The 12,773-nt window shown below is 44.1% G+C and overlaps 1 protein-coding gene across 1 annotated transcript in view; it reads left to right on the top strand.

Moving 5' to 3' along the window:
• NLRP9 (NLR family, pyrin domain containing 9) overlaps window positions 1–12,773 on the top strand; it is a 35,461-nt gene that overhangs the window by 5,658 nt on the left and 17,030 nt on the right. The window contains exons 2-3 of the mRNA XM_011997029.1: window positions 2,233–3,784; window positions 5,873–6,034. Of these exons, the coding sequence (XP_011852419.1) occupies window positions 2,233–3,784; window positions 5,873–6,034 (1,714 nt within the window). The remainder of the gene's footprint in view (window positions 1–2,232; window positions 3,785–5,872; window positions 6,035–12,773) is intronic.

Below are 12,773 nucleotides of genomic sequence, written 5' to 3'. Positions count from 1 at the left end.
CGTGTTAGCCAGGATGGTCTCGATCTCCTGACCTCGTGATCCGCCCGTCTCGGCCTCCCAAAGGGCTGGGATTACAGGCTTGAGCCACCGCGCCCGGCCGCCATTGTCATTTTAGGAGCATACATGAGCTGCCACTGAAGGGTGAAAGGAATAAGCTCTTCGTGTCTGTCCCGCTGTATAGAGAAGGCAAAGCTGGCTGAGAATAGAAGGTGGAGTAGGATCTTGTTTCTAATAGTTGGAGTAACACTGGGTGCTTGAACGGAAACGCTCAAATCTCAGTTACTATAACTGTTGACCAAAATGAAGTGACAGAAAGGCAGGTAAAGACCGTAAAAGCAGGTTGAAAGAATGATGGTTCCAGTGGGGCACGGTGTCTCAAGCCTGTAATTCCAGCACTTTGGGAGGCCAAAGTGGGTGGATCACTTGAGCCCAGGAGTTCGAAACCAGCCTGGACAACATAGTGAAATTCCATGTCCACAAAAAGAAAAAAAACCCTACACCAAAAAACAAAAATTAGCCAAGCGTGGTGGCACACGCCTATAGTTCCAGCTACTTGGGAGGCTGAGGCAGGAGGATCACTTGAGCCTGGGAGGGGGAGGTTGCAGTGAGCTGACATTGCGCCACTGCACTCCAGCCTGGGTGACAGAGTGAGATCCCGTCTCAAAAGAAAAAAAGAAATTGATGGTTCAGGGGTGGATTTCCGAACTGAGTACAGCCAGTGTGGGGCAATAGAAATAATCTAGACTCCATGGCTTCCAGTCCAGCAGACATGGGACATGCACCTGACCCCTGCTATCTATTCATCAGTCTAAATTAGTCCAGACACATACACTCAAACCTTTTTGGAAAGCAGAAAGCGGATGAATTTGAATGAGTGGTTGAGATGAAATGTGCGGGATCGGTAGTCATAACCTCAGCCCTGATTCTCTGTAGAGCTTCAGCAAATGGTGGTGCTTTTGGATGGGGAGATGCCACCCCCTCTTCCAGCTTGGAATATAATTCTCCAGCGTTCACACCTCATGGTGGCCATCACTCTGTCTAGGTTTCCAATTTGGTCATGTGTTTCCATGAACATGATTTCAGACAGATTATGGTCCTAACAAAACTAAGTTAGCCAGCCTGGTTATCTCGATATGCACGCCAGTCTGCGTGTGTTCCAAGTGAATCTTTAGGCGTCATTCTGCCAACGAAAAGAGTCAAATTCTGTAATATATTTTAAAAGATTTATTCTGAGCCAAATATGAGTGACCATGGCCTGTGACACAGCCCTCAGGAGGTCCTGAGAACATGTACCCAAGGTAGTTGGGGTGCAGCTTGGTTTTACACTTTTTTTTTTTTTTTTTGAAACAGAGTCTCGCTCTGTCACCCAGGCTGGAGTACAATGGCACGATCTCTGCTCACTGCAACCTCCGCCTGCCAGGTTCAAGTGATGCTTGTGCCTCAGCCTCCCGAGTAGCTGGGATTACAGGTGCCCGCCAGCACGCCTTGGCTAACTTTTGTATTTTTAGTAGAGATGGGGTTTCACCATGTTGGCCAGGCTGGTCTTGAACTCCTGACCTCAGGTGATCCATCTGGCTCGGCCTCCCAAAGTGCTGGGATTACAGGCATGAGCCACTGCGCCCGGCCCTGGTTTTATACATTTTAGGGAGACGTGAGACTTCAATAAGACATACATTGGTTTGGTTCAGAAAGGTGGGACAACTGGAAGCCGGTAGCAGGGTGAGGGGGACGCTTCCAGGTTCTAGATGGGTTTAAAAATTCTCTGGTTGACGGCCGGAGGCGGAGCTTGCAGTGAGCTGAGATCACACCACTGCGCTCCAGCCTGGGCGACAGCAAGACCCCGTCTCAAAAAATAAAAAGAAAACATTATCTGGTTGACAACTGGTTGAGTTTATCTAAAGACCTGGGATCAAAGAAAAGGAAATGTCTGGGTTAAGATAAAGGATTATGGAGAGCCACGTCCTTACTCGCAGAGGAAGCCTTGAGAGAGAATAGGTTGTAAAATGTTTCTTATCAGACTCAAAGCCTGTGTTTGTGTTAATGGAGAGGTACAATGAAGTATGTCTGACCCCCACTTCCCATCATGGCATGAACCAGTCTCTCAGGTTAAATGTTAAAAGCACCCTGGCTTCAGATGGCTGACGAGTATTAGAATTTTATTTTTGGTTTACAGTTCTGAGGAGTATAAAAGAATGAGTGCGTTTTTAACTATCTTATATCCTGTTCTCACAGATAAGCTAAACCCATATAGAAAGCATATGAAGGAAAAATTTCAACTCATATGGGAGAAGGAAACCTGTCTTCCCGTCCCTGAGCATTTCTACAAAGAAACCATGAAAAATAAGTATAAAGAATTGAATGGCGCATATACTGCTGCGGCTAGACTCCACACTGTGGTCCTGGAAGGTTCCGACGGAATTGGAAAAACAACCCTTCTAAGAAAAGTGATGTTGGACTGGGCAGAGGGAAACTTATGGAAGGATAGGTTCACATTTGTGTTTTTCCTCAATGTCTATGAAATAAACGGGGTCACAGAGACCAGCTTACTGGAGCTCCTCTCCAGGGACTGGCCTGAGTCTTCAGAGACGATCGAAGACATTTTTTCCCAGCCAGAGAGAATTCTGTTCATCATGGATGGCTTTGAGCAACTGAAGTTTAACTTGAAATTTAAGGACGACTTGAGCGATGACTGGAGGCGGCAGCAGCCAACGTCAATTATCCTGAGCAGTTTGTTGCAGAAAAAGATGCTTCCAGAATGCTCTCTGCTTATTGCCTTAGGAAAACTGGCTATGCAAAAACACTATTTTATGTTGCAGCATCCAAAACTTATAAAGCTCTCAGGATTCACTGAATCTGAAAAGAAGTCGTATTTCTCCTACTACTTTGGTGAGAAGAACAAAGCCTTGAAAGTCTTCAATTTTGTGAGAGATAGTGGACCGCTGTTTATCTTGTGCCATAATCCCTTTATATGCTGGTTGGTCTGTGCTTGCGTGAAACAGAGGCTAGAGAGGGGAGAAGACCTTGAAATAAACTCCCAAAACACCACCTCTTTATATGCATCCTTCTTAACAAATGTATTCAAAGCAGGAAGTCAGAGTTTTGTGCCTAAGGTGAACAGAGCCCGACTGAAAAACCTGTGTGCTTTGGCTGCAGAGGGAGTATGGACATACACATTCGTATTTTGCCATGAGGATCTCCGGAGGAATGGGTTATCTGAGTCTGAGGGCTTGATGTGGGTGGGTATGAGACTTCTCCAACGGAGAGGGGACTATTTTACCTTCATCCATCTGTGTATCCAAGAGTTTTGTGCCGCCATGTTTTATTTGCTCAAACGACCCAAAGACGATCCTAACCCGGCCATTGGAAGCATCACTCAGCTTGTAAAAGCAACTGTGATTCAGCCTCAAACCCACTTGACCCAGGTGGGGATATTCATGTTTGGAATTTCAGCAGAAGAAATTGTCAGCATGCTGGAGACATCCTTTGGTTTTCCACTGTCAAAAGACCTACAGCAGGAAATAACCCAATCCCTTAAAAGTTTAAGTCAATGTGAAGCTGATAGGGAAGCCATAGGTTTCCAGGAATTATTCGTTAGTTTATTTGAAACTCAGGAAAAAGAATTTGTAACACAAGTGATGAATTTCTTTGAAGAAGTGTTCATTTATATTGGTAACATAGAACATTTGGTAATAGCTTCATTCTGCCTGAAGCATTGTCGAGGTTTAACGACACTTCGCATGTGTATAGAGAATATCTTTCCGGATGACTCAGGATGCGCCTCAGGGTGAGTCCTCTGTTAATCCCCTGCCCCACGGATTATGCTTGGAGTTTGCTCTAGTGGCCCGTGGCCCGTGGCCCGTGGGTGTTTCGTGGGCCTTATGTTGCTGTGCTTAAGAGCATGGAGGTTGCAGTCAGAAAGGCTTCCTTTCGAGCCATGGCACTACCATTTGTCAGCTGTGGGATCATGAGCTGCAACTTCTTGAACTTTTTCCATTTTTATAAAGAGGAATAAAAGTTTTATCGACTTCATAGGACCAATGTGAGGTTAAGAGGCTAGCAGGAGTTTTTTCTTTTTTTCTTTTCCTTTTTTTCTTTTTTTTTTTGAGATGGAGTCTTGCTCTATCACCAAGGCTGGAGTGCAGGGGTGCGATCTCGGCTTACTGCAACCTCCACCTCCTGGGTTCAAGCAACTCTCCTGCCTCAGCTTCCCAAGTAGCTGGGATTACAGGTGCACACCACCACGCCTGGCTAATTTTTGTATTTTTGGTAGAGACAGGGTTTCACCACGTTAGCCAGGCTGGTCTTGAACTCCTGAACTACTGAACTCAGGTGATCCACCCATCTCAGCCTCCCAAAGTGCTAGGATTACAAGCATGAACCACCACACCTGGCCTTGCTTGCTTCCTCCCTCCCTCCGTCCCTCCCTCCCTTCCTTCCTCTTTCTTTCTCTTTCTTTTTCTCTTTCTCTTTCTTTCTTTTCTATTTTTTTTCACCATTTTTATTGTTTTCAGACTGTGCTTCTTCCCCCTCCCTTCATATTTTGTGCAGTATCCCCTGGTGACCCCAAGGGAGGGGACTCCTGGAAGTTCCTGCCTCGTTTCCTCTGCATTTTTTCCATTTGCCTTTTCCCTCCGCTGATTTTGCCTTATATTCTTCCGTCGGGTTCAGGTTACCAGCTCATACGTTAGCTCTCAGACACACGCTGCTGTTCGTGATAACGTCTTTGGACACAGTTCCCTGTTCACCGAGGGGTCACCAAATAACCCTTGTCCATAGAACACTCAAGTATTCTCATCTAAAAGAAGAGGAAATGGAAACAAGAACAAGGTTGAATAGCTTGGCCAGGGTCACATAGTTACTAAATGTTTACACCAGAGTTTCGTTCCAATCAATTACTCTTGTCTCAGGATCCACTTTCTTTTTTTTTTTTTTTATTTCCAACTTTTAAGTTCAGGGGTTACATGTGCAGGATGTGCAGGTTTGTGACATAGGTGAACATACGTCATGGTGATTTGCTGCACAGATCATCTCATCCCCCAGGTATTAAGCCCGACATCTACTAGCTATTCTTCCTGATGCTGTCCCTTCTCCCAAGCCCCACACTCCAACAGGCCCCAGTGTGTGTTGTTCCCTTCCCTGTGTCCATGTGTTCTCATCATTTAGCTCCTACTTATAAATGAGAACATATGGTATTTGGTTTTCTGTCCCTACAGTCGTTTGCTAAGGATAATGGCCTCCAGCTCCATCTATGTCCTCGCAAAAGACATGATCTTATTCCTTTTCATGACTGCGTAGTATTCCATGGTGTATATTTACCACGGTTTCTTTATCCAGCCTATCATTGATGGGCATTTAAGTTGATTCCATGTCTTTGCTATTGTAAATAGTGCTCACTTTCTTTTTTTTTTTTTTCGAGACAGGGTCTTGCTCTGTTTCCCTAGCTTAGTGCAGTGGCATGATCATAGCTCACTTTAGTCTTGTACTCCTGGGTTCAAGTGATCCTCCCACCTCAGCCCCCAAATAGCTGGGACTACAGGTGTATGCACCACACCTGGCTGATTTTTTAAATTTTTAATAGATAAGGAGTCTTGCTATGTTGCCCAGGCCATTCTCAAACTCCTAAGCTCAAGTGATTCTCTTGCCTTGGCCTCCCAAAGTGCTGGGATTACAGGCTTGAACCACTCTGCCTGGCCAGGGCCTACTTTCTAACTATTATGTCATGTTGGCTCAGTTTACCTGGCTGACCTTCTCCCTGTTCAGGCCTGGGTGTCTGTCAGCTTTGAGGGGCTTTGGAAATGGTGTTTGGCCTGTTTTGAGAATGTCTTGAATTGCGTTTAGTCACTGGAGAATCACGATCTTTGTTCTCTCATAGTTACAATGAGAAGCTCGTCTACTGGCGGGAGCTTTGCTCAGTGTTCATTACCAACAAGAACTTCCAGATATTAGACATGGAAAACAGCAGCCTCGACGATGCCTCCCTGGCGATTCTTTGCAAAGCGCTGACTCAGCCTGTTTGTAAACTCCGAAAACTCATGTAAGTTTGATGTTAACCTGTCCTTTAAGCAAGTGGCAGAGTTTCCTTCTCTCTACTGTGGCCTTTTTGGAAGAAGACCAGTACATAAATGCAGAGCTGCAATCCAGTGTGTTAAATGCAGTGACATGTACACTTATGTTTACTGCGGCACTATTCACAATAGCAAAGACTTGGAACCAACCCAAATGTCCATCAGTGACAGACTGGATTAAGAAAATGTGGCACATATACACCATGGAATACTATGCAGTCATAAAAAAGGATGAGTTCATGTCCTTTGTGGGGATACGGGTGAAGCTGGAAGCCATCATTCTGAGCAAACTATCGCAAGGACAGAAAACCAAACACCGCATGTTCTCACTCATAGGTGGGAATTGAACAACGAGAATACTTGGACACAGGGCGGGGAACATCACACACTGGAGCCTGTCGTGGGGTGGGGAGAAGGAGGAGGGATAGCATTAGGAGATATACATAATGTAAATGACGAGTTAATGGGTGCAGCACAGCAACATGGCACATGTATACATATGTAACAGACCTGCACATTGTGCACATGTACCCTAGAACTTAAAGTATAATAATAATAATAAAAAAATGTAGTGATGTGTAAAATGAAATCTAGTTGGAGGGCCAGAGAGTGAGCAGTCCTGGTTAAGGGGGGACCTTTGCTTGGTTGTGGATGGATGAAGAATAGATGTTTGTCAGGTGAGAAAGGAAGGGTGCTGAGGACAGACAGAAAAACAGCCTTAAATTTGTAAAAAAAGAAAGAAAAATAATAAAGATAAGCATAATAGGTAGCATTTATAAAAGAGTGCTGATGTGCAATATTTTCTTCGGTTTCTTTTAATCCTAATAAAGTTTTTGTTATTACTTTTATACAAATAATATATGAGAGAATAGAAACACAGTTGTTCCCTGATATTTTACTTATCTTGATTTGCCTGGGCCATGCTGTTCTCTTTACCCCTGTAAGCAAACACTGCTTTCAGGTTAAATTTAAGTCTTCTTTCAGCTTGAAAGGTCATGTCATCACGGAAGACTGTCTATGCTCCCAAAGCACCTTGTACGTCTTTTTGGTAAGAGTTAGTGCATTGAATTATTAGCCCACATATTTGTGCAGAAAAAACATAGCAGTCTTTAGACTGCTGTCTCTAGAAAGATCTGTTTGCTAGGTCGGTCCTTGGCTGATGTCTTGTTTGTTGTGTTGTGTTGTGTTGTTGTTGTTGTTTTGAGACGGAGTTTCGCTCTTGTCACCCAGGCTGGAGTGCAGTGGCGTGATCTCAGCTCACCCCAACCTCTGCCTTCCAGGTTCAAGCGATTCTCCTGCCTCAGCCTCCCGAGCAACTGGTTTTATAGGCGTGCACCACCACACCCGGCTAATTTTTGTATTAGTAGAGAATGAGGTTTAACCATGTTGGCCAAGCTGGTCTCGAACTCCTGACCTCATGATCCGCCCGCCTCGGCTTTCCAAAGTGCTGGGATTACAGGCGTGAGCCACAGCACCCAGCCTGGCTAATGTCTTGAAACTTGGACTTTGGGAGAGTTTCCATCAACCTAAATGATAGGAATGGTTCACTGTTCCTAAACTGTACCAACCCTGTGGTTTATACTGAATGTCTGGTTTCCTTCAGTGAGTTTTGAATTTTGGCTCATGCTAGGCAGAAGGTACCTGTATGACAAGCTCCAGTAAAAACCACAGACGTTGAGTCCTTCATGAGCCTCCCTGGTAGATGACGCTTCACATGTGTTCTCACATTTTGTTGCTGGAGGAATTTATTGTGTCCTGGTGATCCCACGGGGAGAGGACTCTTGCAGGCTTGTGTCTCGTTTTCTCTGGATTTTTCCTATGTTCCTTTTCCCCTTGGTGGTTTCTCCTTTGTATCCTTTTGCTGAAATAAATCACAGCCATTGTATGACTGTATTGCAAGTCGTACGAGATCTCCTAGCAAGTCACCAAAGCCAGGAGTGATCTTAGGGAGCGCAGTGTTTCTCTGTTGACTAAACCTCCGTGATGGATGGGGATACCTTTACCCTCACGTCCTCAGCATCTAGAAAAATACAAAGCTTTGTACGGGTTCACTAAACATCCATTGAATGAATGCGTGCTGAAAATAATGAAGGAACTGACTCCTAAAAGAATTTCTAAAGATCCCACATGGAGAGTAAAAAGTGGACCTCACTGAACTTTTTTTTTCTGGAAAATATGTTAAAGTAGGGGACTGGCTTGATTATAAGGTATGAGCAGTATCTGAATTTCAGTGTGATGTGAGGAATAGTAGCAAGGAAGAGGTGGTTAGTGGTCTTGCAATTAAGACATTTGTCGTTGATTTTTATTGTATAAATTCAGGCTTAAAGCACAAGAAGTCATTGATTTTTAGATGAGATCCTGTCTCTTATACACATCTAGATGTGTATAAGAGACAGCTGCGGCACTATTCACAATAGCAAAGACTTGGAACCAACCCAAATGTCCATCAGTGACAGACTGGATTAAGAAAATGTGGCACATATACACCATGGAATACTATGCAGTCATAAAAAAGGATGAGTTCATGTCCTTTGTGGGGATACGGGTGAAGCTGGAAGCCATCATTCTGAGCAAACTATCGCAAGGACAGAAAACCAAACACCGCATGTTCTCACTCATAGGTGGGAATTGAACAACGAGAATACTTGGACACAGGGCGGGGAACATCACACACTGGAGCCTGTCGTGGGGTGGGGAGAAGGAGGAGGGATAGCATTAGGAGATATACATAATGTAAATGACGAGTTAATGGGTGCAGCACAGCAACATGGCACATGTATACATATGTAACAGACCTGCACATTGTGCACATGTACCCTAGAACTTAAAGTATAATAATAATAATAAAAAAATGTAGTGATGTGTAAAATGAAATCTAGTTGGAGGGCCAGAGAGTGAGCAGTCCTGGTTAAGGGGGGACCTTTGCTTGGTTGTGGATGGATGAAGAATAGATGTTTGTCAGGTGAGAAAGGAAGGGTGCTGAGGACAGACAGAAAAACAGCCTTAAATTTGTAAAAAAAGAAAGAAAAATAATAAAGATAAGCATAATAGGTAGCATTTATAAAAGAGTGCTGATGTGCAATATTTTCTTCGGTTTCTTTTAATCCTAATAAAGTTTTTGTTATTACTTTTATACAAATAATATATGAGAGAATAGAAACACAGTTGTTCCCTGATATTTTACTTATCTTGATTTGCCTGGGCCATGCTGTTCTCTTTACCCCTGTAAGCAAACACTGCTTTCAGGTTAAATTTAAGTCTTCTTTCAGCTTGAAAGGTCATGTCATCACGGAAGACTGTCTATGCTCCCAAAGCACCTTGTACGTCTTTTTGGTAAGAGTTAGTGCATTGAATTATTAGCCCACATATTTGTGCAGAAAAAACATAGCAGTCTTTAGACTGCTGTCTCTAGAAAGATCTGTTTGCTAGGTCGGTCCTTGGCTGATGTCTTGTTTGTTGTGTTGTGTTGTGTTGTTGTTGTTGTTTTGAGACGGAGTTTCGCTCTTGTCACCCAGGCTGGAGTGCAGTGGCGTGATCTCAGCTCACCCCAACCTCTGCCTTCCAGGTTCAAGCGATTCTCCTGCCTCAGCCTCCCGAGCAACTGGTTTTATAGGCGTGCACCACCACACCCGGCTAATTTTTGTATTAGTAGAGAATGAGGTTTAACCATGTTGGCCAAGCTGGTCTCGAACTCCTGACCTCATGATCCGCCCGCCTCGGCTTTCCAAAGTGCTGGGATTACAGGCGTGAGCCACAGCACCCAGCCTGGCTAATGTCTTGAAACTTGGACTTTGGGAGAGTTTCCATCAACCTAAATGATAGGAATGGTTCACTGTTCCTAAACTGTACCAACCCTGTGGTTTATACTGAATGTCTGGTTTCCTTCAGTGAGTTTTGAATTTTGGCTCATGCTAGGCAGAAGGTACCTGTATGACAAGCTCCAGTAAAAACCACAGACGTTGAGTCCTTCATGAGCCTCCCTGGTAGATGACGCTTCACATGTGTTCTCACATTTTGTTGCTGGAGGAATTTATTGTGTCCTGGTGATCCCACGGGGAGAGGACTCTTGCAGGCTTGTGTCTCGTTTTCTCTGGATTTTTCCTATGTTCCTTTTCCCCTTGGTGGTTTCTCCTTTGTATCCTTTTGCTGAAATAAATCACAGCCATTGTATGACTGTATTGCAAGTCGTACGAGATCTCCTAGCAAGTCACCAAAGCCAGGAGTGATCTTAGGGAGCGCAGTGTTTCTCTGTTGACTAAACCTCCGTGATGGATGGGGATACCTTTACCCTCACGTCCTCAGCATCTAGAAAAATACAAAGCTTTGTACGGGTTCACTAAACATCCATTGAATGAATGCGTGCTGAAAATAATGAAGGAACTGACTCCTAAAAGAATTTCTAAAGATCCCACATGGAGAGTAAAAAGTGGACCTCACTGAACTTTTTTTTTCTGGAAAATATGTTAAAGTAGGGGACTGGCTTGATTATAAGGTATGAGCAGTATCTGAATTTCAGTGTGATGTGAGGAATAGTAGCAAGGAAGAGGTGGTTAGTGGTCTTGCAATTAAGACATTTGTCGTTGATTTTTATTGTATAAATTCAGGCTTAAAGCACAAGAAGTCATTGATTTTTAGATGAGATCAATGGCAACGTGAAGCAGAAGAACAGTAATCCGGATAAACCTGGGTGAAGGCATGAATTAAGATGCACATGTCCTTCCTAGGAGCCTTAGGTTACAAAATGAGGATATCAGTGCTTCTTCACGGTCTTAATGACAGTGGGAATAAATCACTGATCTTTTATTTAAAAAAAAAAACTTTTTTTTAATTAAAAAATTTTTTGTGACAGTCTCACTGTGTTGCCCAGGCTGGAGTGCAATGGTGCAGTCTCAACTCACTGCAACCTCCACCTCCCAGGTTCAAGCAGTTCTCCTGCCTCAGCCTCAAGTAGCTGGGATTACAGGTGCCTGCCACCATGCCTGGCTAATTTTGTATTTTTAGTAGAGACGGGGTTTCACCATGTTGGCCAGGCTGGTCTCAAACTCCTGACCTCATGTGATCCACCTGCCTTGGCCTCCCAATTCATTGATATTTTACACAAAGTTCTTTAGTTCAGTGTCTAGTAAATATCATTAGATTCATTTTAATTTGTCCAGGAATGATAGAGACAGTTTGTTCATTTCTCTTCAAAAGTATCTAACCACATGTCTTGAAATTGAAAAATGGGCCGGGCGCAGTGGCTCACGCCTGTAATCCCAGCACTTTGGGAGGCCGAGACGGGCGAATCACAAGGTCAGGTGATTGAGACCATCCTGGCTAACACGGTGAAACCCCGTCTCTACTAAAAAATACAAAAAAATTAGCCGGGCGTGGTGGTGGGCACCTGTAGTCCCAGCTACTGGGGAGGCTGAGGCAGGAGAACAGCGTGATCCCAGGAGGCGGAGCTTGCAGTGAGCCGAGATCTCGCCACTGCACTCCAGCCTGGGGGACAGAGCAAGACTCCGTCTCAAAAAAAAGAAAAAAAGAAATTGAAAAATGTTTTTCCTTCTTTTTAGTTCTGTACATGAAATGATAAATGCAGTTGCTGAGGCGAATAAAGAATCAGAAGCCAGGGCTCATTCCTTCAACACTGATTTTAATGCCTCCCCAAGGTTAGGGTTTAGGGAACGTTGGAGGTATCATCCAACTTCATCACCCACATGAGGAATGGTTAGTTCAGATCCTGTTCTATTTGCTTTATCAACTTTTTTTCACCTTATAGTTAAGGGAAAAGTTATACTTGAGAAAAAGTGATAATAGTTTCTGGAAGCAGAGTGGCGTCAGTAGAGGCTGAGAGAAATAGACTGATTCCTTGGGTTATGTAGGGCAGACTAATCACAGATGGATCAGTATGTTCCAAACGCACACACCTCCAGCGTTCCTTAATCCCTAACCTTAGGGAGGCACTGGTGTTGAAGTTGAAGGAATGAGCCGGGACTTCTGACTCTTTATTCATCTCAGCAATTGTATTTTTTTTTATCATTTATGTGCAGAAAAAGGAAAAAATCGACAAGACAAATAGTCAACAAATGGTATCATAATCAACTCTTCTATTTTAGGTTGCCCCTTTTCCTTGAGGTTGATTATCCGGAAATGGTGATGATTCCTGATTACACGTTCATCTTTGTGACTGTTTTCCCACCATATTGTCTGTTGACTCGACTGTTTGCTGCTGGCCAATGGCTGACATTCAGTGCAGCTGCCTGGCTAACCAACCCCGGTGCTTTCATTAATGGGATGTGGTGGCTTAAAAGCCGGATCTTCCCATCCTTTTTGCCACCCGCCTTTGTCACAGGTGTCTCCAGATATCAAGGGGTTTGCTTGTTTTTCTTTTTCTTTTATTTATCTTTATTTTTATTTTTATTTATGTTTTTTTGAGACAGAGTCTTGCTCTGTCCGCCCAGGTTGGAGTGCAGTGGCGAGATCTGGGCTCACTGCAAACTCTACCTCCTGGGTTCAAGCAGTTCTCCTGCCTCGGCCTCCCCAGTAGCTGGGACTACAGGTGCACACCACCACGCCCGGCTAATTTTTTGTGTTTTAGTAGAGATGGGGTTTCATCATGTTGACCAGGGTGGTCTTGAACTCCTGACCTCACATGACCTACCTGCCTCGGCCTCCCAAAGTGTTGGGATTACAGGTGTGAGTCACCATGCCTGTCCTTAAATACTA

The sequence above is a fragment of the Mandrillus leucophaeus genome, unplaced genomic scaffold (assembly GCF_000951045.1).
Source record: "Mandrillus leucophaeus isolate KB7577 unplaced genomic scaffold, Mleu.le_1.0 Scaffold53, whole genome shotgun sequence".
Classification (NCBI taxonomy): domain Eukaryota; kingdom Metazoa; phylum Chordata; class Mammalia; order Primates; family Cercopithecidae; genus Mandrillus; species Mandrillus leucophaeus.
The sequence above is the reverse complement of the archived record's forward strand: the minus strand, read 5'-3'. Positions and strand labels throughout refer to the sequence as shown.